At 41.4% G+C, this 23,565-nt stretch overlaps 1 protein-coding gene across 1 annotated transcript; it reads right to left on the bottom strand.

Moving 5' to 3' along the window:
• Positions 1-5,943: 5,943 nt before the first annotated feature.
• On the bottom strand, positions 5,944-16,993 carry LOC149467814 (serine protease inhibitor Kazal-type 1-like). Its single transcript, XM_089671166.1, has 4 exons — positions 16,848-16,993; positions 15,580-15,620; positions 13,691-13,800; positions 5,944-6,262 (listed from the first exon to the last, which is right to left on the bottom strand). The coding sequence occupies exons 1-4, from the start codon at positions 16,903-16,905 to the stop codon at positions 6,217-6,219; spliced, it is 255 nt and encodes an 84-aa protein (XP_089527292.1). The 5' UTR covers positions 16,906-16,993; the 3' UTR covers positions 5,944-6,216.
• Between the last annotated feature and the right edge of the window lie 6,572 nt (positions 16,994-23,565).

The following is a 23,565-nucleotide window of genomic DNA, read 5'->3' as shown; positions in this document are numbered from 1 at the left end:
TTCCAAAAGTGAATTCATCCTTTAAGGTTAGGTACGTGCATATTGTTCACAGGTGATGGAGAAGCACAGTAGTGGGTTTCAGCAACAAAATATTTGACTAGGGAACCATTCTGCTGGATTTTTTTCTTTTTTTGGAAGTTTGTAACTGTTTCAGATTATTCTTACAGTTTTTGTGTGATAACACAGTATTAATTTTTTTGTGATTGATATTATATGATATTATTTTTAGCTTTTGACTTAAAGTGATTGTAAAGGGAATTTTTTATTTAAAAAACAAACGTCATATTTACCTGCTCTGTGCAATGGTTTTGCAAAGAGCAGCCTAGATCCTCCTCTTCTTGGGTTCCCCGTTGGAGGTCCTGGCTCCCAATGCTCAGTGCAGTCTGCCTTGCCTGAGCAACTTCACAGTTCTCTGAGCTCCCGTTTGCTACTTCTAGTGTATCCTGTGTCTGACTACCCATGTACTGATCCTAGCTTTGTCTTCCATCTGTGCTTGTCTGCTGCCCGTCCTGACCTTAGCTTGTCTCCAGTATTTTACTTTGTCTCCTGCTGTTGGTATTCTGCACACACAAGAGATCTTCACATCCCCAGCTGGGCATACCTGGGGGCCACGACCTGGTCCCAACTTGCTGCAAGTCCATCCCCACCGTCAGGGGCAATGGTGAAGTAGCAGGCTGGGGCTTAGACTCTGCCCTGGGGAACCCCGAGTTTGAGATCTATAAGGGCTCATTACCACAGATGCTTGACACTCAGTCAATTAAAGGAAGCCTTGTCATCAATGATGAAACTACAAGGCCTCCTCTCTAGTTGGAATGGCACTCTGCTTGACTCAGATTGCAGTTGGGAAGTCCCCATATTTCTCCTAGAATGCAGTGCTATATACAGTATGTAGCTGATGCCACATACAGTTTATACACCTTTGACACAAATATACAATGTAAAGCATAAAGAAAACAAACACACACAAAAATACTGTAAATAAATTATTTTTAATTTTACAGTTACCTTAAAATGGTGGTACAGTACAACTGTAAATTAACTATTTTTGCTTTAAGAGTTACGTTAAAATGGTGGTACAGTACAGTACAACTGTAAATAAACTATTTTTGCTTTTTCAGTTACCTTAATATGGTGGTACAGTACAGTACCATAACTGGCATAGAGTGGAATAGAGTTACTAACTGGAGGAGGGAGGGTAGGTGGGAGATGGTGGAGTTGAAGGATTATCAGCAATAGGAGATGGAGGGCAAGATGGAATTTGGCCCACACGTGATGTTGACGGAGCTGAAGGATCATCAACAATAGGAGATGGAGGGCAAGATGGAATATGACCCATACCTGATGTTGACAGAGTTGAAGGATCATCAACAATAGGAGATGGAGGGCAAGATGAAATTTGGCCCAGACCTAATGTTAATTGAGCTGAAGGATCATCAGCAATAGGAGAAGGAGGGAAAGATAGAATATGGTGCATACCTGATGTTGACAGAGCTGAAGGATCATCAGCAATAGGAGATGGAGGGCAAGATGGAATTTGGCCCATACCTGATGTTGATGGAGCTGAAGGATCATTAACAATAGGAAATGGAGGGCAAGATGGAATTTCACTCACACCTGATGTTGATGACACTGATTTTGTGATGGAATCAATTCTGTCTACCCTCTGGAAAAAATGATCCAGTGATGTCTGAGTAGTAGCTCCTTTTTTCTTATCATAACTGACTCTGTAGCGCTGGATGGGATTCCAAACAGCTGCTGCAACCTTTGTGTATCGTTCTACATTGGAGTCCTGTGCCTAACAGTGCCTCTTCAAGTAAAGAAAATCCCCTTGCCATTTCCTGTGTTGTGAATCTCTTTGGTTCTTCAGTTACATCTTCCTCTTGTCTCTATTCGTCTTTTCGCTGGACCTCTAATTCCATCAGGTCCATCAAGCAAAGTTGATGTTTTTTATGGCCTTGTAGATGTTATAGTCCTTCCAAAATTGTTGCAAGGTTGTACTTGTTCAAATAGCCTTCACTGAGTGATGAAAAGTGTGATGTAAATAATATTTCTTGAAAGTGGCAATAACTCCTTGGTCCATAGGTTGGATGAGCGCCTTAGTATTCAGTGGCAGATGCACTGCTTTGACGTAGGGATGAAAGACATCCATGAACCTGTTGGTGACCTGGTGCATTGTCAAGCAGCAAAACAATGTTGAATGGGATATCTGTCTCCAAACAATATTTCTCTGTCTCTGGGATAAAGTGGTGGAAATACCAGTGCTGGAAAATGGCCTGTGTAACCGAGGCTTTGGAGATACTCTTCCACACAACAGGTAGAGAGCCCTTGGCTGTGTTTTTGAGGGCTCTTGGGTTCTCTGAATGGTACACTAAGAGAGGCTTTAGTTTCATACCACCAGAAGCATTGCCACTAAACAACAGAGTAAGTCTGTCCTTTGCTGCTTTGAAGCCTGGCATCACCTTTTCCTCTTTACTGATGCAACTTCGTTCTGGCATCCTCTTCCAGTAAAGTCCTGTCTCATCAACGTTAAAAACCTGTTGGAGTAAATAAGCACCTTCATCAATAATTTCTCGAAGTGTTGCTGGAAATTCTTGGGCAGCTATGGTATCTGCACTCTCAGCCTCACCACTTACATTTACGTTGTGAAGGTTGGCTCTAGCCTTGAATCTGTTAAACCATCCATGGCTGGCAGTAAAAGGTGCACACTGTTCACCCATATTTTCTTCAAGTATTCAAACAGGCTTTTAGCCTTTTCTTGGATAAGCATTAAGCTGAGTGGGACTTGACACTGATGCTGATCCTCCATCCACACACTGAGAAGTTTCTCCTTCTTCTCTCCTTTACCACGCTTTTTGGATATTATTGTTGGCTTCATAGGCACAGCAGACTTCACATATTCCATGATTTTGGTCTTGTTCTTTAGAATTGTGCCAATGGTCGAACAATTCATGTTATAAGAACAAGCGATGTCTACCATCTTTTTGCCTTGGTCCAATTTCTCAATTATTTTCACTTTTGTTTCCATGGTTATTGCTTTGCGCTTCCTAGCAGTCCCCTCCACAGCACCACTGCTTTTCCTCTTGCTTCCGGACTTCCTGGGCTCTGTATAGTACACTATTGCACTGTACAGTAAGCACACAGCAGCACAACTGTGACAATGTCTGGCAAACACGTGAGCTACTTCCGCAATTTGTTCGCATCTACGAATGTTCATAATGCGAGGTCCATTTGTATCTGTGAAAGTTCGCAACTCGAATGTTCGTAAGTCGGGGACTTACTGTAGTTTGTTTTGGCCAGCTTAGCTCATACAAACTAAAGTGAAAGTAAATGGGTGTTTACAATGGAACACAGCACAATGGATACAAGTTACCAAAAAGGTTTTGATAACGTCACAGGTTACCTTCAATATATAATGTGTGTATTACAGTGCACACATTACCCAGCACACTTACCTGCTGGTCAGCAAAAAAAGAAACAAAAAAATTTGACTTTGTTTCAACTATTTATGTTAGAGGTTTTAGTTGCATGCATTTGCAAATGTAAGTGGAAACCAAACTGCCTCACAAAGGCCACAGTGTTAAGTGTGGTTCCTAACTCTATTCTAACAGAGATCCCATCCTCTTGGGATAGACACTCATCGGCCACTTTATTAGATATACTGTACCTTGCTACTAACGGGTTGGACTCCCTTTTGCCTTCAGAACTGCCTTAATTCTACATGGCATAGATTCAACAAGGTGTTGCAAACATTCCTCAGAGATGTTGGTCCATATTGACATGATAGCAACACACAGTTGCTGCAAAATTTGTCGGCTGCACATCCATGATGCAAATCTCCCGTTCTACCACATCCCAAAGGTGCTCTATAGGATTGAGATCTGGTGACTGTGGAGGCCATTGGAGTACAATGAACTCATTGTCATGTTCAAGAAACCAGTTTGAGATGATTTGAGCTTTGTGACAGCTTAGTGCATTATCCTGCTGGAAGTAGCCATCAGAAGATGGGTATACTGTAGTCATAAAGGGATGGACGTGGTCAGAAACAATACGTAACAAAAACAATGTTAAATTGGTACTAAAGTGCCCTAAGTGTGCCAAGAAGATATCCCCCACACCATTACACCGCCATCACCAGCCTGAACCGTTGATACAAGGCAGGATGGATCCATGCTTTCATGTTGTTTACGCCAAATTGTGATCCTACCATCTGAATGTTGCAGCTGAAATCGAGACTCATCAGACTAGGCAATGTTTTTCCAATCTTCTATTGTCCAATTTTGATGAGCCTGTGCAAACTGCAGCCTCTGTTTTCTGTTTTTAGCTGACAGGACTGGCACCCGGTGTGGTCTTCTGCTGCTGTAGCCCATCTGCTTCAAGGTTCGACATATTGTGCAATCAGAGATGGTATTCTGTATACCTTGGTTTTAACAAGTGGTTATTTGAGTTACTGTTTTCTTTCTATTATCTCGAGCCAGTCTGCCCATTCTCCTCTGACCTCTGACATCAACCATGCATTTTTGTCCACACAACTGCCACTCATTGGATATTTTCTCTTTTTGGACTATTCTCTGTAAACCCTAGAGATGGTTGTGCATGAAAATCCCAGTAGACCAGCAGTTTTTGAAATACTCAGACCAGCCCATCTGGCACCAACAACCATGCCACATTCAAATCACTTAAACCCCTTTCTTCCCCATTCTGATGCTCGGTTTGAACTTCAGCAAGTAATCTTCACCACATCTAAATTCATTGAGTTGCTACCATGTGATTGGCTGATTAGTAATTTGTGTTACTAAGCAACTGAACAGGTGTACCTAATAAAGAGTGTATACAACAATGAATAAATTGAGGGCAGGTATGCCTTAAGACAGCCCATTCCCCCTTAAAACTGCATTCCCTTTTAAAAGGGCAGAAAGGGCAGGTATGAATAAATTGAGGGCAGGTATGCCTTAAGACAGCCCATCCCCCCTTAAAACTGCATTCCCTTTTAAAAGGGCATAAACCAGACCAGAATCTTAGCATAATACTATGGCAGCAATTATTCACAGGATCGTACAATGCAAAAATTTCCCTGCACTCTTACTAGCTGCACTCTTCAGCAAAAAAATAGAAAAAAAAAATCTTGACTTGACTTTATTTCCTTTTTGCACCTTTTAGGTTTAACTTGACAGGCCATGTGAACAGCTCATGGTTATTAGAGGTGTCATTGATTTCTAGGGCTTAGTTGGGGGAAGCCACACAAGAGAAAGATAAATCTCAACTCAAGGTGCAAAACATCTCAAAAGTCTGGTATCATATGTATTTCCTTACACCAGACCTTAAAGTGGTACTAAAGGTAGAAGGTTTTACCTTAATGCATTCTCTGCTATGTTCAGCTCCCCCGCCCCCCCACCAATACTTATCTGTGCCTGATCCTGATCCAGTGATGTGCCTGAGAGCAGCAGTTCTCTCTGCTCTCTTTCTCCTCACTGGCCATGGAGGCAGGAGCCATTAGCTCTTGCTGCTGTCAATCACAGCCTGTGATGAAAGAGCCGCACTGTGTGTGTCTATGGCCACACACAGCGTGACTCATGAGCAAGCCCATACAAGTACACCTATAGCAAGCAGCTTGTTGTGGGGGGACTTGGCAGGGAGAAGGAGCCAGGAGCACCTGAAGGGGACCCAAGAAGAGAAGGATTGGGGCTGCTCTGTGCAAAATCATTGCGCAGAGAAGGTTAGTACAACATGTTTGTTATTTAAAAAAATATTTGTATACAGTCACTTTAAATCATTAGTCTTAATAATATAACCACTACAGAAGGCTTCTCTAGTAATAGAGGCGAGGTTCAGTTTTGCAGATCATTCTCTTTTGTGTTATGAAAAAAAAAGAGAAAAATCACCTGGTGTAGAGTAGCAGAATATTTCTAAAACCAGCTACTCCTAGTCAAATATCAAATATTGCACTATTTTTTAAAAATGAATTTTTATTAGACAGTTTTAAAGAAATTTAAAAAACATTTTTAACCTTTTATTTCTCTGCCAGAGTACTGCAAAATAAGCCGTATATTTTTATGAAATGACTCTAATCTGTGAGTCTGCTTTACAAATTCTCCCATGTATAATTACCAGTATAAAATATTAGAAAAAAGATATGCTAGATTGCAATTTATTGCATTAAAATAAACAGCAATATTCTGTGTATGAAGGAGCTTGGTGTAATAATAAAATCAAAATTCTTCAACATACTCCGTCCTTGCTAATTCGAATATTCACCTTCTTCATCCTGCAAACAGCAACATGAAATTTTGAATTATACTTAGAAGAGCATGGCAGGTCTTTAGTTCTACCAGTTGCACATTAACATTGTTGTTGCAGTACAGTTAATGGACTTGGCAAGGTTATCCTAATAAAAGACAGGTGTTGTTTAACTCACGGCCTTTGCAAACGTTGACATCATGAAAAGTAATCTCACACTAGATATGATGCACAAAGTTTGTTTAAGAAGATTAGAAACAATTGATTAAAAGAAAAGAAGATTGAAAATAAACAAGTCTTCAGAATATAAAATATAGTACATAAAACTCATTGTTTTTTTTAACTTTATACCATCCTTATTAAATGTTTGACTACAGTGTGGCTTGAAAACAGCTGTGTATCAATTTGTATTAAAGAAAGAGTGTTGTTCCACCCTTTTTGGACTTTAACCTCTTCCCAAATTCCCCTCACTTCTTTCCCTGAAGACAGTTGTCATTAAATGAGTGGAACTCTTGCCAACAGGGGTAAGGATAGAAATAAATCTTGAATTAGTATCAAAGCGAAAAACAAAAATGTAACATATTGCAGCTTTCCAATCCCTAAATATGGTAGCTGCATTAGTTTTCTTTTTAGACATGTTTTTCCTTTATTTTCTTCTGCTGATCTGGACTGTAATACACTTCCTGTCTTAGGTTGTCTCCACTCTGGATGGAGGAGTAAGGCTCAGTTCACAGTAGCTTTGTCAGCAGGCGTCAGACAGGCGTTTGGGAAGTGTTTTTAACGCTTCTCAAACGCTTATGAAAATTTTGCACATGGCAGCACACAGTGTTGTTCACGCTGAAGTGTTAGCGTCGTGGCAAAACTGACGCCTCATGTCAAGTCAGGAGGAGTTGAAGCCTCCCATTCAAGTCTATGGTGCCGCTCCGCAAATGCCTAGTAGGCGTTTGCGGTGTGGCAGCGGTGTGATTGCGACGCAGTTGTGAGGCGGTTGCTGAGCGTTTACCATTTCACTTCATTATAGGCGTTTGTGGTACGGTTTTAACGCTTGGCAAACGCCTATCAACCGCCTCAAAACAGCGCATAGGGCGTTTGGGAAGCATTTGGGGAGTGTTTGAGGAGTGATAAAAACGCTTCCCAAACACCTGTCAAATGCTATAGGGGTGTTTGGCGTTTTAGCAATAAAGTCAAGTGTGAACAAGCCCTAACACAGACATCTTTGGACAGCCGCATTGTCAGTCTGCGGAGAGGCTAATGACATAAAGCAGAATTCCAGCTAATACTTTTTAAGCAGTTACAGCAATATTTTTTTTTCCTTTTGGGATAAAGGTTTTGCATAAATGAATAAAAGCTGAGCATTGTAAGCATGTGGTAAATGGTTTGTCTCAACACTCTAACTGCCGCTTTTGCTGGAGAGCTTGGTCTGTTAAAAGAAGTTAAAAAACAGGCTTATTGGCCAGATCACCAGGTGGAAATAAAGGAAAATAGCCTAAAATAGAAAAACAATGTAGCCACCACATCTAAGGCTGGCCATACACTATACAATTTTCTGTCCAATTTCTGCCCAATTTCCTTTAGATTTACCTTCAATTATGTAGTGCAAGAGCCTGCCTAATTGGATACAATTGAAAAGTTTGTTAGATTTGACCTCATATATTATATGGTTTTTGGTAAATCTAAACCAAAAATCTCAAGAAAATTGTATAATGTATGGCCAGCCTAAGAACTGTTAAGTTTCAATATAATAATGTTTGGCTTTGGGTTTAAAACTGCTTTAAGCAACAAATAAACATACTGTATAAAGAAGGCTTGTGTTAATAATACCTAAAGAGTCGTATCACCTAAAAAACCATAACATATATGCTAAAACCATTTAAAATGATTTTGCACAAGCCTGCACATAAGTAAACCTTATCAAACGAGACAACCTGTACAGTGTAGATACTTCCAACCTTAAAGCGGAGTTCCACCTGAAACAAAACAAAAAAAAAGTCAGCAGCTACAAAAACTGTAGCTACTGACTCTTAAAATACAGACACTTACCGGTCCCTTGGTCCAGCGGTGTCCTCACCAACATGGTTTCACCGGCCATCTTCTCTCCCTGGCGACGGCATCAGGTTGTGGCTTCATAGCTGAGTGCCCACTGCACATGCACATGAAGCGCTGCACTTTGTGAATGACCCTGTAGTCTTCTGGGACCTGTCACATGTCCCAAAAGACTACGGGGAGGACAACTTCTGCTTCCAATCGCCAGCGGGAGTGGGAACAGGTACCTGTCAAATTCGGGTATTCCCCCCCCGCTCCCCAAAGGTGCCAATCTTTAATGGAGAGCGGGCGGCAAAGGCTTAAAGTGGAACTTCCCCTTTTGGGTGGAGCTCTGCTTTAAAGTGGTTGTAAAAGCCCAAGGTTTTTTACCTTCATGCATTCTATGCATAAAGGTAAAATAACCTCTGTGCTGCAGCGCCCCTCCTAATACTCACCTAAGCCCCCTCTTGATCCAGCAGTGTGCACTGGACTCTAGGATATCCCGGGACTCCCTCTTCATTTTCTGAGACAGCAGCAGAAGCGATTGGCTCCCACTGCTGTCAGTCACAGCCAGTGAACCAATGAGAAGAGAGATGTAGCGGGGCTGAGCCATGGCTCCATGTGTGAATGGACAAATGGAGCAGCAGGTGTTTGCTGTGGAGGCACCTGACAGGGTTCCGGGGCCAGGAGAGCCTGCGGGAGACCCAAGAAGAGGAGGATCCAGGCTGCTCTGTGCAAAACCACTACACACAGTAGGTAAGTATAGTCATGTTTGTTATTTAAAAAAAAAATGAAAGCCCTTAGTATCACTTTAAATTACGATGTGGTTACTCCATAAAAAACAGTAAATGTTCTATATCTCTCAAAAATAGTCTACCAGACTTCTCCAGAGAAAAGGGAAAAATTACGTTCTCCACATTGGATGGAAATTCTCAGTCAACACTTATTGCAGGTTTGGAATGACTTACATCTTTTATCAGAAAGGTGTAAAATATAGTAGTTTCCAATTCAGGGCCCTGAAAGTTTCACATCCTATCCCCCAGAGGGGTACAGAGAGTTTATACTAATACTCTATGGGGACAATTTACTAAAACTGGAGCACTCAGAATCTGTGCATGGTAGCCAATCTGCTTCTAACTAGTAGCTTGTGCAATTAAGCTTTGGCAATAAATCCTGGAAGCTGATTGGTTCCTATGAAGAGCTACACCAGATTTTAAACATAGACAAGACACATCAGTACTTCTGCGCTAGAAAGCGGGCCCAAAAATGACAGTTGGCTGTAATCACATCCTGGCTTTTTTGGATAGCTCTCGCCTTGCTGCCCTCACAAGACTGGGGAAGTCTAGGAATACTGTAATCACAAACAAGACAGAGGGCGCACCGGCCTAGTGTATTATCCTTAAAACATGACTTTATTATAAAACAGCTGTAAGTATTATACTCACGAAGATAGCGAGTATCACAAGCTCATCCAATGGAAACAGCACAGTCCAGTTCATCATATTACATGACAAGACAGTAGGACCTCTAACAGGCTGCCGCATTTCTAGGACTAGCCTCTTCTTTAGAGCTGACAGAACTGTTGCCTGCTCCCTGGCTTATATAATGGGGTGTCCTAGCCACTCATTACACCTGGGGGCATCTCCGATCCACCCTGTGGGCCGGGACTATCACCGCATATCCCAGAAAACTTTGCAACATAGGCCTACAGTATACTCATCTACTTGCACTGACCATAGAAAGCACAGATGGCAATAGATGGTGATACTAGAAACATATTATATTGGATAAAATTGAATTAAAATAAATTAAGTAAAATCAAAAGCGTGCAGAGGGGAATATACACAGGATAATACACCTCTGTGACATAAAAAAGCAGATCATGTTCCACACTGGCAGCCCCTCACTTTCTCAAACAGGGGAATATAAATCCTTTTGATGTAGTACTGCTTTTAAATCGATAGGTTTCCTTACCCATTGCTCTGATGTGACAGATGCTTGTGCAGTACGCACATTTGTCCTCTGGCTGAACAATGTTATCTCCATAATGCACCTGTTGTTTCCCTGGAATGCATGCTCCCTGTGCCTTCTAACTAGTATTGATATGGCATGACTGCCTGGTAACAGTGGGGAGTGCATCCCAGGATGCACCTCTGTGACCGAACTGTCTCGGAATGATCTCCCAGATCAATCATCCCCCAGCGCATAATCGTCCCAAGAGCCGGGCAGCAGTTGTTTGAAGTCCCTGGAGGTTGAAGGTGGAAGTGGCATACCTGTGTGGAGAGGATGACTATAGGCCACAATGGTTACCCCCCCCCCAGTGGTGTCCTAGTGTATTGCACTAATGTACACCATACTCCTCAGAAAAAAATGTTACAGAGGGTATGAGATACATATTGATATGACATGTACTATACAGTGATGACTCTATAATGTTGGGCTATAGAAAATGTATATTCAGTAGTGGGCCAAAACTGTAAACAGGGATTGTCTATATTACAGGTGTCAAACTGGCGGCACTCCAGCTGTTGCGGAACTACAAGTCCCATGAAGCATTGCAAGGCTGCCAGTTACAAGCAAGACTCTTACAGGCAGAGACATTATGGGATTTGCAGTTCCCCAACAGCTGGAGGGGCTTCAGTTTGACACCCCTGATCTATATGATTTGTACATGCAACAGAAGGCTTGAAGCAAGATAATATATGCAATATACTCCAAGGTCTAATCAGAGTAATACAAATAGCCTAACAAAATACAGTATCTGGGAACTAGACACCCTCAGTGTATCAGATGCGGAACAGGCAGAAAGCAATAGTATTCACAAATAGCCAGCAACCAATCATCTATATGGTCATCCAGTGCAATCTATGATTGGCAAATGTAATGTCTTGACATAATTGGACAGTTCATAACATGTATTCATATTATAATAATAAAATGAAATAGGATAGTATAGTGTATACTAAGATTATATTGATACCATCCAAAAACAATAATTATGATATGATATTTAAATAATATAAGAAAATTGTTATGTGATATTAACATGATATAATATAACACATGGTGGATTTGATTTAAATCACTAGTGAAAATGCTTGATTTAAATTATAATTTTTAAACAGCAACTGTCATCTCTGTCCCGCAGCGACTCCTCCTTTGACCCGCTGTTGACTCACCAACAGTCCCATTCACTTTAATGGGACAGTTGGTGATGCGGCAATGACACAACAAGGTGAGGGACGTGGCGGCAGCAGGTGAGTGGATGCCCGCTAACAGGCGTTGCCATGATGGATCTTAAATGACAGGTGCTCTTTAAATGTAAGGAATCCGACTCATTCTTGCTGGTAGTTAGAATCTTTAATATTTGCAAACCAAATGAAGGTTTCCTTTTTAGAATAATAAGCTGTCAGGTTAATAATACAACGATATCAGAACAGATTTTAGGTTAATAGGTTAATCACACATAGCTGGAGAACTACTCATATTCTTTTATTTCATGTTTTTTTCTCATGGTTACTGTGAAATTGTGTGACTGCATCAATGCAGTGCATGTTATCTCAGCTTGCAGAGATTGGATTCATTGAATGAGTTTATCAAAAATGTAAATATTGCAGAATATACAGCCTCATGCTACATAACTAAGCTTCATTTCATGCTGAATAAACTAAATTATTAAAGTATCTTAAACAGAGAACTATCTTTACATAGATTTTTACTCCAAAAGCATTTTATTAAAATACATTTTGATATTTTACTGCTTTTCTTGTTATCATTAACTAATTCCATACAAAGTACTTAGCAACACAAAATAATACTCGGCTCTGTATTTCCTAAAGGAACTATGAGTACTAGGAGGTGGGTAGGAGGTGGTGGAGACAAGAAGTAACTCAGAAGATGGTGTTCCTGCACCTATTCTCTGAGAAATTTCCTGATGATGATAATAACAGTTCGGAAGTTGAAATATCGGTTCAGTCTTTTGATTACGTAATGATGTGCCCCAGCTCCAAAATTCTTAAAGCAACAGGTTTTTTTTAAGTATTTTAAACAACTCAACTAGACCTGCATGTGGTGTCACTGCAGTATCCCTGGCTACTTGTCCTAGCATTCACTTGTGTGTTGGAGTTTGGTTGAAACCATAGACTTTCAATGTATCAAACAACTGCTTATTGACTTGCTGTATATAGGTCAATATGCATAGGTTTTAGAGTGCAGAGCAACCAATGCTTGGCTCTACCCTTCAGCAATATAGAATGCTTGGTGGAGTTCCTTTATACCTGTGTATGTAGTCAATGGGGAGTTTTATGGGAAAAAATGAATTTTTCTTCTGTCTGACATTTTTCTTCAACATTCCATTCCATGAATATTATGCAGGGCCAGGGGCGGACTGACCATTTGGAAACTCGGGCACTGCCCGAGGGCCCCGGGTCAGTAGGGGGCCCCATGAGATGCCCCTGGTACCTTTTTCATAGGCTTCTTTGAGTTTGGGCAAGGACACAGGGGCCCCATGATCCCCTATTGCCCGGGGGCCCCATGAATTGTCAGTCCGTCCCTGTGCATGGCCCTTTGGTGATGGCGGGGCCTGTATTTGCAGCCCCCTTTTTCAACTTTGTTGGCCACTGCTTCAAAGTATACAGCTGAGATAAGTAGTATCTGACTAACCTTGCTTGTAATATTCAGCTTTTTGACAGGTTACCTAAAGTTCCTATTCAAATAACAACTTTCTGAGAGCTAATATTTGTATGTCTCCTACCCCACATTTAGCACAAATATCAAAACTTACACCTAGAGATGGATTTCTCACACACCAACACAGCATTGTGGAGGAGCTGAAGTGCTATTCTCCTTACAGAGATTTTGGGTACTCAATAGGCAGTGTTAGCATGCTGATCAAAACAAGGGTAATATGATCCAACATTTCTTTGCAACATACTATCCACTGATTCCTTTTTTTAATGCTACAGGATTTTTTTTAAATGATAGGTGACTTTATCAACCTTTCTCTTTGCTTCTGTTAGCCAGAAATTACTAAAGCAGCCCAAAGTTTATGCAGTTTTCTTTCCTTTCATCACAGGTGGATGGAGAAAACATTGCTCAATTCCTCCATCAACACAGTCAGTGTTGATGGGGGAAACCCACTCACAGCGCTATTGTGTTGTGCCTGCGGGAAGCCTTCCATGTCGGCAGAACACAATGATCACTGCTGGTGGTAATAGCCTCCAGGATTGATTGCATGAAAAAAATCGGACAGGCTGGTTATACTGAAGTTGATCAATGGAATGACATCAGTACAACCAGCGTACCCATACATTGATCGAATCTCGGCTGGTCCCTGCTGAACTGGCCGAGATTCAATCCATCTATGGCTGGCTTAAGATGCGACTAAAAGAAATAAAGTTCTTTATCAAACAATATCTGGAAACACTATACTTACTCCTTTTCAATACAGAGCAGGCATTCATTGGCATATGTTATCTTATTACTGCCACACACAGGGTTGTAAATTTTTGGGCATCTCATGGATGGATTCACATCACATATAGGCTGTAAAAGACAATGGCTTATAACAATAAAACAATACATGATGCGTTTTATAAACATCTTGGTATTCAAGGGGTATAATTTTTTTCAGCTGGCTCCCTACACCCAACCCCACATCCTCCACCTTTTCTTTGATTAACCACTTGCTTACTGGGCACTTTTACCCCCTTCATGCCCTGGTCAATTTTCAGCTTTCAGCACTGTTGCACTTTGAATGACAATTACGCGGTCATGCAACATTGTACCCATATGAAATTTTCTTTTCACACAAATAGAGCTTTCTTTTGGTGGTATTTAATTGCTGTTGGGTGCTTTATTTTTTGCACTATAAACAAAAAAGAGCAAAACATTTGAAAAAAAACGTTTTTCTTTGTTTCTATTATAAAATTTTGGAAACAGGTAATTTTTTTCCTTCACTGATGTGCGTTGATGAGGCTGCACTGATAGGCAGCATTGATGGGCACGGATAGGCAGCACTGATGGGCACTGATGAGGTGGCACGCATAGGCAGCACTGATGGACGCTGATAGGCTGCACTGATGAGGTGGCACTGATAAGGCACTAATTATGCTGCACTGATATGCAGCAATGATAGCCACTGAGAGGCAGCACTGATGGGCACTGATGAGGTGGCATGGATAGGCAGCACTGATGGGTGCTGATAGGCTGCACTGATGAGGTGGCACTGATGAGGCACAATTGTTTGGGGGTGTTAGGTAATTTTCTACCAAAAATGAAGATTTACGGTCCATACATACTTGGCAGCAGAAAAAATGGCAGAACTGCTGGCAGAAAAAGCAGCAGGACCGTAGATAAGGAGGTACCACCAGTCCTCATGTATGAGGCCCATGCCAGCAGGGGGACCCAGGCAGCTGGGTGAATTGAATATGCGCAGAGAAGGTGATCGGCATGATGGGGGGGAATTTACTGGAACCAGTCCCCTGTATGGCTCTCTCTGCAGCAGCTGAAAGCTGTCTTCTTCTCTTCTCACTCCTGCTGGTTTTCAGCTGCTGCTGAGAGAGCCATACAGGGGAGTGGTTCCAGTAATTGCACCCCTGCCACACCCATCATCCTCCCTGTGCACCTTATGTTTCCCCTTGCTGCCCAGGCCACCCTGTGTGCCCCTCACCCTTGCAGTGCACCCCTTCCCTCCTCCTTTCCACAGTCAGCTGCAAGCACGCTGCAAGCACACAATAGGATCCTTCAGAATGAAAAGTGGGCCCTTCGTTTCCTGAATGAACACAATGAGTGATCACGCACTGTGTTCAATCATAACTGAAGCATAGCAAACTTTGTTTTGTTATGGGGGGGCTGTTAGTTTGGCTGTATGGGGCCTTGTGGTTACCAACAGCAGCACTGAAAAGCAGCATAAAAAACACATGCCTATGAAGTGTATTGTACACACATTTAGGCACATTTTCGCAATGTGGGCTCCAGGCATTTTTTGCCTGAAAGCTCCTCTTAAAAACACACTTGTGATGTTTTTTTCCAGCCTGTAAACACTCCTCTACAAATATGACTGTAAATGCCCATATGTGCATGGACACATAGGCTAACATAGAGTTGCCTCTACGCGCTGAAAGAAAAAACGCCAAATGCCTGTGAAAGCAGAATTTTTTTATGCCCAGTGTGCATGAGGCGAAGTCTGGTATGTGGAAAAAAAAAAGAAAAATGTCCTGGTAGAAAAGAGGTCAAATGCATAAGATACAATGCTCAAAGAGATCTAAACAGACACTCGGGCTATACACTGTCCCCCCTTTAACGCAACAGTGTTTAAGTTACCTCTCTTTCTTCACCAGAAGTAGGCTCAGTGTTCACAGGATCTGAAAGATAAAAATAAATAATTATATTTCCATTCTGGATTATGACTAAAATTGACTATGAAGTTAAGGTGATCTTTAGTGGTTTTTAAAGTGGACCTTGTATTCCATGCAAGGTCCACTTTTTAATTATGCCCCCTTCCCCTTCAATTGTTTGATTACTGTTCCAGAGGCAAGTCTAATAGAATGTAATTATGCAGATAATGAGCATACTGCATATCTATAGTCTACACCATACAGTGGCCAGCTCCCTCTTTGGAACATGCACCTCTAAACAGTTCTGGATTTATAAGGCAGCAAAAGGGGCAACTGCCCTGGGCCCCCTGACTGAAGGCCTCCACCCTATATAAAATAATATAAAATAATAAAAATCAAATAAAAGTAAGAAAAAAAATGAATGTGTCTTGGGAAGTAATACATGACATAACTGTCACAAAGTTATGCATCAAGTGCCTGATTCGCTTTGTGTTTCTCTCATCTATGTATTCATTGTGACAGTTATGCCATGTGTTACCGCCATATTTTGTGCTTGTGTGTTCTTTTTAACATTTTGTATAAATAAAATATGGTATATTAAGTTTTCATTTTTTCCTATGAAGTTATTGGTTCTGCCTGTGTCTTTAAAATCCCACAAAAAGAGGATCTTTCCATATAGTCATTGATAATGTAAACCAACTCTGAAAATGAATTGCCCTGGGCCCCTCAAGGGCTAAATCCGGCCCTACATCGAAAGGGTTTCCAGAGATGTGTTCACTTTTGCAATCAGCAAAAAAGCTATTTTTTTATTGCTTAATGTAATGAATTTGACTTTAGTACTCCTTTTATCTCCTAAACAGCCTCTGCAGAACAGAATCTGCTGCTAGAAACTAAACTGCACTTACATTACAGTTTTAGTGAAGAGGTTCGCAGTAGGGAAGGGGACATATCTGAGTTGCACTGGTGGATGACAAGGAGCCCTGAACTACATTTACCCAATGCAGAATTTGTTGCAGTGATCATGTACACAGCAATGTCATTTAGCACACATGTTTTGTTGGTGACTTCAGAGGAGCTTTACGTTTTTTCTAAAACGTAATCTCTATATAACCTGTTAAATCACCTTGACATAAGTTAGCATTAATAATAAGCAGCCAGACTCTGAGATAGTTGCATTGCCTATTCAGTCAAATGTAACATTTTACAGAATTATACATTACATGACACACTACAGTAAAGTAAAACATGGCTCACCAAATAACAGACAAAAAAAAGCCATCGCCAAGATGGAGAGGAATGCGAAAAACTTCATGTTCGCTGTAGGTTTTCTTAATTGAAATGTTAGGAAATCACTCAGTCGTGCCTATGTGACAGGTTTCCACAGATTATGCCAAGTGCACAGATCAGCATCATATATAGCTCCCCATATCTGTAGTCCTGTTATTCAAGTTAATTATTAACTGAGAGAAAATGACATGATTATTAGCACAGTATAAACATTCCGCAGTGCGAAGCCGGATGCAAAACAAAAAACAAATTATAAAAGAACACTAATGTCACATATCATGAAAAGACCTTACCGCCTGCCAGATTGCCTACTCCTTTATCAATTTGAGATGAGGGACTGTAGTTCCTGCCAGCTGTTTTAGATGCAAATTAGTTAAACACTCACTTCAAGATAGGTAAATAACAAAGCTTCTGAATAAAGTTTGTTCCAATCTCACATTACTAATAAGGCAAGAGACAGTTTACTTGTAGATTGTATAGATATATATTGCACTATTATTCCATTTGTGGTTTTGTATACTATCCCTGTTTCACCAATAACAGTTTAGAATTATTGTGGACCCTGTTTTAAAACTTATATTGTAAAGCGCTGGACAAACTATTGCCACTATATAAATCCTGTATAATAATATTAATAATAAAACAAACCATTCACTTATAATGATTGAAATTATTCAGGGGATGGTACAACAAAATTTCAAAGAGGAGTATGGCCAGTGGCAACCCGAAGCAAGTGCGAGGGGTGCGGTCCGCACCGGGTGACACCGACTGCACGGGGTGACACCGGACCCGCTCCAGAAAAAGATAAGTTGTAAAGCAAGCCGACGATCCCTGCAGGATGGATCCGATCCATCCTGCGGGGATCACCGGCTTTCTTTACAACTTACCTTTTCTTGGAGCGGGTCCATTGTCACCCCGTATAGGTTGCATGCCGACGATCCTGCGGGGATCGTCGGCATGCAACCTATACAGGGTGACACCGGTGTAGCGGCACGATGTGTCTCCCATGTAGATATGTCCCCCCTGAAGCAAATTGACACAGAAGGGGTTACTTCACCAAAGGTACATGGTTGGATACAGTAGTTCTATCATTGACTGATCATGCCTGAAACTGGGACATGCGCAGTTGCTTCAGGGGGGACATATCTACATGGGAGACACATCTTGCCGCTACACTGAAGCCGCTACACTGAACCCGCTCCAAGAAAAGGTAAGTTCTAAAGAAAGCTGGCGATCCCCGCAGGATGGATCGGATCTGCGGATTGAGCATAATTGATCGAAGTCCGATCCATTCTATTCAATCCGCATATCCGATCCATTCTGCAGGGATCGTCAGAGGGGGTGTCACCAAGTGTTACCGCACCGGGTGACACCAACCCTAGGGACGCCTCTGAGTATGGCCAAAGCTTTTTTGGCCAAACTTCTCTTCTGGGTCACAGGAGTGAACTTATTTCTGCACCGCTGTGACGCAGATTTAGCCAAAAGCAGTCTAAAACCCACTGATGTTGCAGAGCTCTGCAGGGATCCCGATAATAAAGTTGGGATCCAGCCAGATGACTAACTGGCAGCTGGCTCTGCCCCTCAGTACACCATTGAGAGCCTGAGCCAGTCACCCTGTCCCCTGCACATCCCAGCGCTCCAGTGAGCAGATTCAGAGTGGACTGACACCTGAGCAATCAGCAGTCATGTGAATCCTCAGTTCTCAAAGATCCATTATCTCCTGCGCTCAAATACTCAGATCAAACAGGCGTTAGTGACAAGCAGCGTGTTGTGTGTTCATCCACTGGTGATCAGAGGTTGTGCAGCTCTATCATGAAGCTGGGGAAGCTTAATAAAACTGTAGAGGAAGATGAAAGAAAGAGCGCACAAACCTTGCGCATTACCTCAATAAATAGTGACTGATTTTATTAATAAGGAAATATGTTCACAAAATGATTGTATAACAGGCATAAGTAACCATAATCCAAACAGGGTTACAGGTAAATCGAAAAGGGGGAGGGGGGGTGAAGGCTAATGCGTTCGAAAGGTGCACCCTTCTTCATCAGAGCTGGGTTTGGCAGATAGAAACTTCAGTATGGCAGAGTTCCCATGGCAAGGAGATATTCAGCCACTGAGTGTCAGTATTACAGCAGACTAAACAGGCTGAACTGCTGTAATGCTTACACTCAGTGGCTGAATGTTGCTCCCCAACATTGGAATCATTTTGAGGAATAGTGCCCCATCGGTATTCTCAGTGGGAGAAATAGTGCCGCATTGTGGATGTTAGTAGCTGAAATTATGCCCCATTGTTGATGTCAATGGGAAGAATAGTGTCTTGTATGAGTGGTAGGAAAAGTGCTCCAAGGGCTGGATAAAGGCAAGAAAAGGGCAACACCCATGTTTATTATCTCAAAAAATAATTAGGTGAATTCAAACCTTTACAAAGGTCATAAAAAAAGAAAAATAGGGGAGATCTTCTGGTGACAACTTAGAAGAAATTCCACTCATTGGAAGAGATTTTTTCTGACTCCCTCTCCAACAGAGAAAAGCTAAGAGAAATCTCCTTAATTCCCACAGAAAGAAAATACATTAGTAGGGTGTTAACTGTATTTACTATACCCACAATTAAAAAAAAAATTACTTTGAATATAATTTTTACTTAGACGGTAAGATAAGTAAGGGTCTAATCTCTACAGCTCTCATAAAAACTACATAGAGTTCAGCTGTTATAGTTTTATAATGAAGTCACTAACCTTGGAACATGTTTGTGTTACAAATGTAATATTGACCAAGCAGGTAGAACCATGATCTAATTGCTCCATGTGAAGCAGGTGTTATCAAGGTAAATGTTACTCAAGCATCATCTGAAATGAACAGTAAGAACTGCCAGTTGCTTAAAGTGACACTGAAGCTTAATTTTTTTTCTAAAATAACACACATGTTATACTGACATGCTCTGTGCAGTGATTTTGCACAGAGCGGCCCCGATCCTCTTCTTTTTGGGTCTCCGGCTCCCTCTCGAGTAGTGCCCCCAGGGAAAGCCGCTCGCCCTGAGGGCACCATTGCAAGATCATCCCTGAACTGCTCCTCTATACGTCCATAAGACACATAGAGCCACTATTTGCCCCCCCCCTGCTTTCTCCTCATTGGCTCACTGGCTATGATTGACAGCACCGGGAGCCAATGATCCAATGAGGAGGAATAGTCCTCAGGCTGTCGAGAATGTCACTGGATCGGAGGGGGCTCAGGTAAGGATTGTGGGGCTAAGGGAGGGGGGGTTCATCCATGCATAGGATACACGAAGGTACAACACCTTGAGCCTTTAGAACCACTTTAATGTGTATGTTTAGAATTAGTGAATGTTCCTATACTCTTCTAATCAGACCATGTTTTGTCTAGTTTACACTTGTAGTTGGAGGGGGAGAGGTAAAATGGGCAGCTGAGCAATGTTTTTACTGCCCCTAAATTGCCCTGCCTAAATTGCAAAGGCAACTACTGTATATGAGGACCTACACATTGATAGTATTGTGACTGCAGCTAAAACTGTCCTCCCACTGCATATATGTAAACTCAATCAAAAAATATTATACACTGCTCAAAAAAATTAAAGGAACACTTTGAACACACATCAGATCTCAATGGGGAAAAATATCATGCTGAATATCTATATAATATAGATATTGCATTGCAGCAACTTAAAATGGTACTCAGTAGTTCGTATGGCCACAACGTGCTTGTATGCATGCCTTACAACGTTGGGGCATGTTCCTAATGAGATAACGGATGATGTCCTGGGGTATTTCCTCCCAGATCTGGACCAGGGCATCACTGAGCTCCTAGACAGTCTGAGTTGCAACCTGGTGGCGTTGGATGGACCGAAACATTATATCCCAGACATGTTGTATTGGATTTAGGTCAGGTGAGCGTGGAGTCCATTCAATGGTATCAATTCCTTCATCCTCCAGGAAATGCCTGCATACTCTTTCCACATGAGGCCGGGCATTGTCCTGCACCAGGAGGAACCCAGGACCCACTGCACCAGCGTAAGGTCGGACAATGAGTCCAAGGATTTCCTCCTGATACCTAAAGGCAGTCAGGTTGCCATTGTCTTGCCTGTAGAGGTCTGTGCATCCCTCCATGGATATGCCTCCCCAGACCATCACTGACCCACCACCAAAACGGTCATGCTGGACAATGTTACAGGCATGTTACCATTCTCCGAGGCTTCTCCAGAGCCTTTCTCATCTGTCACATGTTCTCAGGGTGAACCTGCTCTCATCTGTGAAAAGCACAGGGCACCAGTGGAGGACCTGCCAATTCTGGTGTTCAGTGGCTAATGCCAATCAAGCTCTATGGTGCCGGGCAGTGAGCACAGGGCCCACTAGAGGATGTCGGGCCCTCAGGCCACCCTCATGAAGTCTGTTTCTGATTGTTTAGTCAGAGACATTCACACCAGTGGCCTGCTGGGGGTAATTTTGTAGGGCTCTGGCAGTGCCCATCCTGTTCCTCCTTGCACAAAGGAGCAGATACCGGTCCTGCTGATGGGTAAAGTAGCGGGGGGGTTGTTAATCAGTTTCAGTTTCTTTGGCGTTAATGAAGTTAACAACAGGTGCACTAGATGGGCAACAATGGACGACCCCCAAAACAAGAATAGTTTTACAGGTGGAGGCCACTGACATTTTTTTACCTACTCATGTTTTCTGTTTGTTTTTCACTAGTTTTGCATTTGGCTAGGGTTTGTGTCACTACTGGTAGCATGAGGCGATACCTGGACCCTACACCTACAGGATGATACATCAATATATACTACTGCAATAGGAAGAAGGGTCAGCCACACACCAGAGGATTGATGAATATAGTGTGTATTTATTGATCCAAAGGACACACAAAACACCAGCACATGAATACAGGTCCTGTTAATGTGTTTCACACGATCTTGTGCTTAACTACTTGCCCTCTAGAGCAGTGGTTCTTAACCTGGGTTCGATCGAACCCCAGGGGTTCAGTGAGTCAGTCTCGCGGGTTCGGCAGAGGTGAAGACCCACACCCGACTCATATGATTCGTGCAGTAAATATTCATTATTATGTTTTTGTTTTTGTGTGAAAATCATGTTTTAATGGTTTTGTTCTTTGTTCTTAATGGTTTTGTTCATTTTGTGCACCTATGTATAAATATATACCTATGTTTTGAATTTTAAAAATCATATTTTATTTTTCCAATTAAGAAGGGTTCGGTGAATGCGCATATGAAACTGGTGGGGTTCAGTACCTCCAACAAGGTTAAGAACCACTGCTCTAGAGGATTTACCCCCCTTAATGACCAGGCCTCTTTTTGCTACTCGGCGCTGCACTAATTCAACTGATAATTATGCGGTCATGCAATGCTGTACCCAAACAAAATTTACATCCTTTTCTTCACACAAATAGAGCTTTCATTTGGTGGTATTTGATCACCTGTGCGCTTTTTATTTTTTGCACTATAAACAAAAAAAGGCCAAAAATTTGGAAGAAAAACTATATTTTTTACTTTCGGCTGTAAAAAATATATAGTAAACTCAAAGTTAGTTATAAATTTAGACCAAAATGTATTCTGCTACATGTTTTTGGTAATAAAAATCCCAATAAGTTTATATTGATTGCTTTTTGTGAAAGTTATAACGTCTACAAACTATGGTAAAGATACTGCAATTTTTTTGCTATATAGCGCTGCACTAGTTTAACGGACAATTGCACAGTCATGCAATACCATACATAAATGAAATTTTTGTCCTTTTTTTTACACAAATAGAGCTTTCTTTTGGTGGTATTTGATCACCTGTGCGCTTTTTATTTTTGGCGCTATAAACAAAACAATTTTGAGAATTTTTTTTTTTAAAAAACAATATTTTCTCATTTCTGTCATAAAAAATATCCAAAAAAACTAAAATGTCATAAATTTAGGACAAAATGTATTCTGCTACATGTTTTTGGTAAAAAAAATCTCATTAAGTGTATATTTATTGCTTTGTGTGAAAGTTATAGCGTCTACAAACTATGGTATAGATAATGGAATTTACACAGCTTTTACTTTCTGACTGCTCATCACATTTCTTGAGGTGCTAAAATACCAGGACAGTACAAACACCCCCAAATGACCCCTTTTCAGAAAGTAGACACCCTAAGCTATCTGCTGAGAGGCATATTGAGTCCATGGAAGATTTTTTTTTTTTTCTACAAGTTTCTGGAAAATGACAAAAACTTTTTTTTTACACAAAGTTGTCATTTAAATGAAATATTTCTCACACAAGCCATGGGCATATGTGGAATTACACCCTAAAATACATTCTGCTACATCTACTGAGTATGGGGATACCACATGTGTGAGACTTTTTGGGAGCCTAGCCACATACAGGAGCCTGAAATCCAATGACCACTTTGAAAGCCTGAAAGTGCATAACTTCCCCATTTCACTTCCTCACTACCTATCATTTTGAAGGCAATGAAATGCCAGGATAGCACCAAACCCCCCCCAAATTACCCCTTTTTGGAAAATAGACACCCCAAGGAATTTAAAAAGAGGCATGGTGAGCATTTTGCAGATCTCATTTTTTCTCACAAGGTTTTGAAATATAAAAAAAGAATAGAAAAAATATGTTTTTGTTTTTATTTCTTCATTTTCCAAAAACTTGTGGCAACAGACGAGACCTGCAAAATACTCACCATGCTT

The sequence above is a fragment of the Staurois parvus genome, unplaced genomic scaffold (assembly GCF_062004578.1).
Source record: "Staurois parvus isolate SC_StPar_1 unplaced genomic scaffold, SC_StPar_1.0 ptg000099l, whole genome shotgun sequence".
Lineage (NCBI taxonomy): Eukaryota > Metazoa > Chordata > Amphibia > Anura > Ranidae > Staurois > Staurois parvus.
This window is presented reverse-complemented; position numbering and strand designations above follow the sequence as displayed.

Bases quoted from the DNA above. Each gene is read 5' to 3' on its own strand.
- LOC149467814 (XM_089671166.1), bottom strand. From the start codon at position 16,905: ATGAAGTTTTTCGCATTCCTCTCCATCTTGGCGATGGCTTTTTTTTGT. The intron at 15,621-16,847 runs GTGAGCCATGTT...TTTATCTTTCAG, and splicing joins TTTTTTTTGTCTGTTATTTG to ATCCTGTGAACACTGAGCCT. The intron at 13,801-15,579 runs GTAACTTAAACA...TGTCTTTTACAG, and splicing joins CTTCTGGTGAAGAAAGAGAG to CCTATATGTGATGTGAATCC.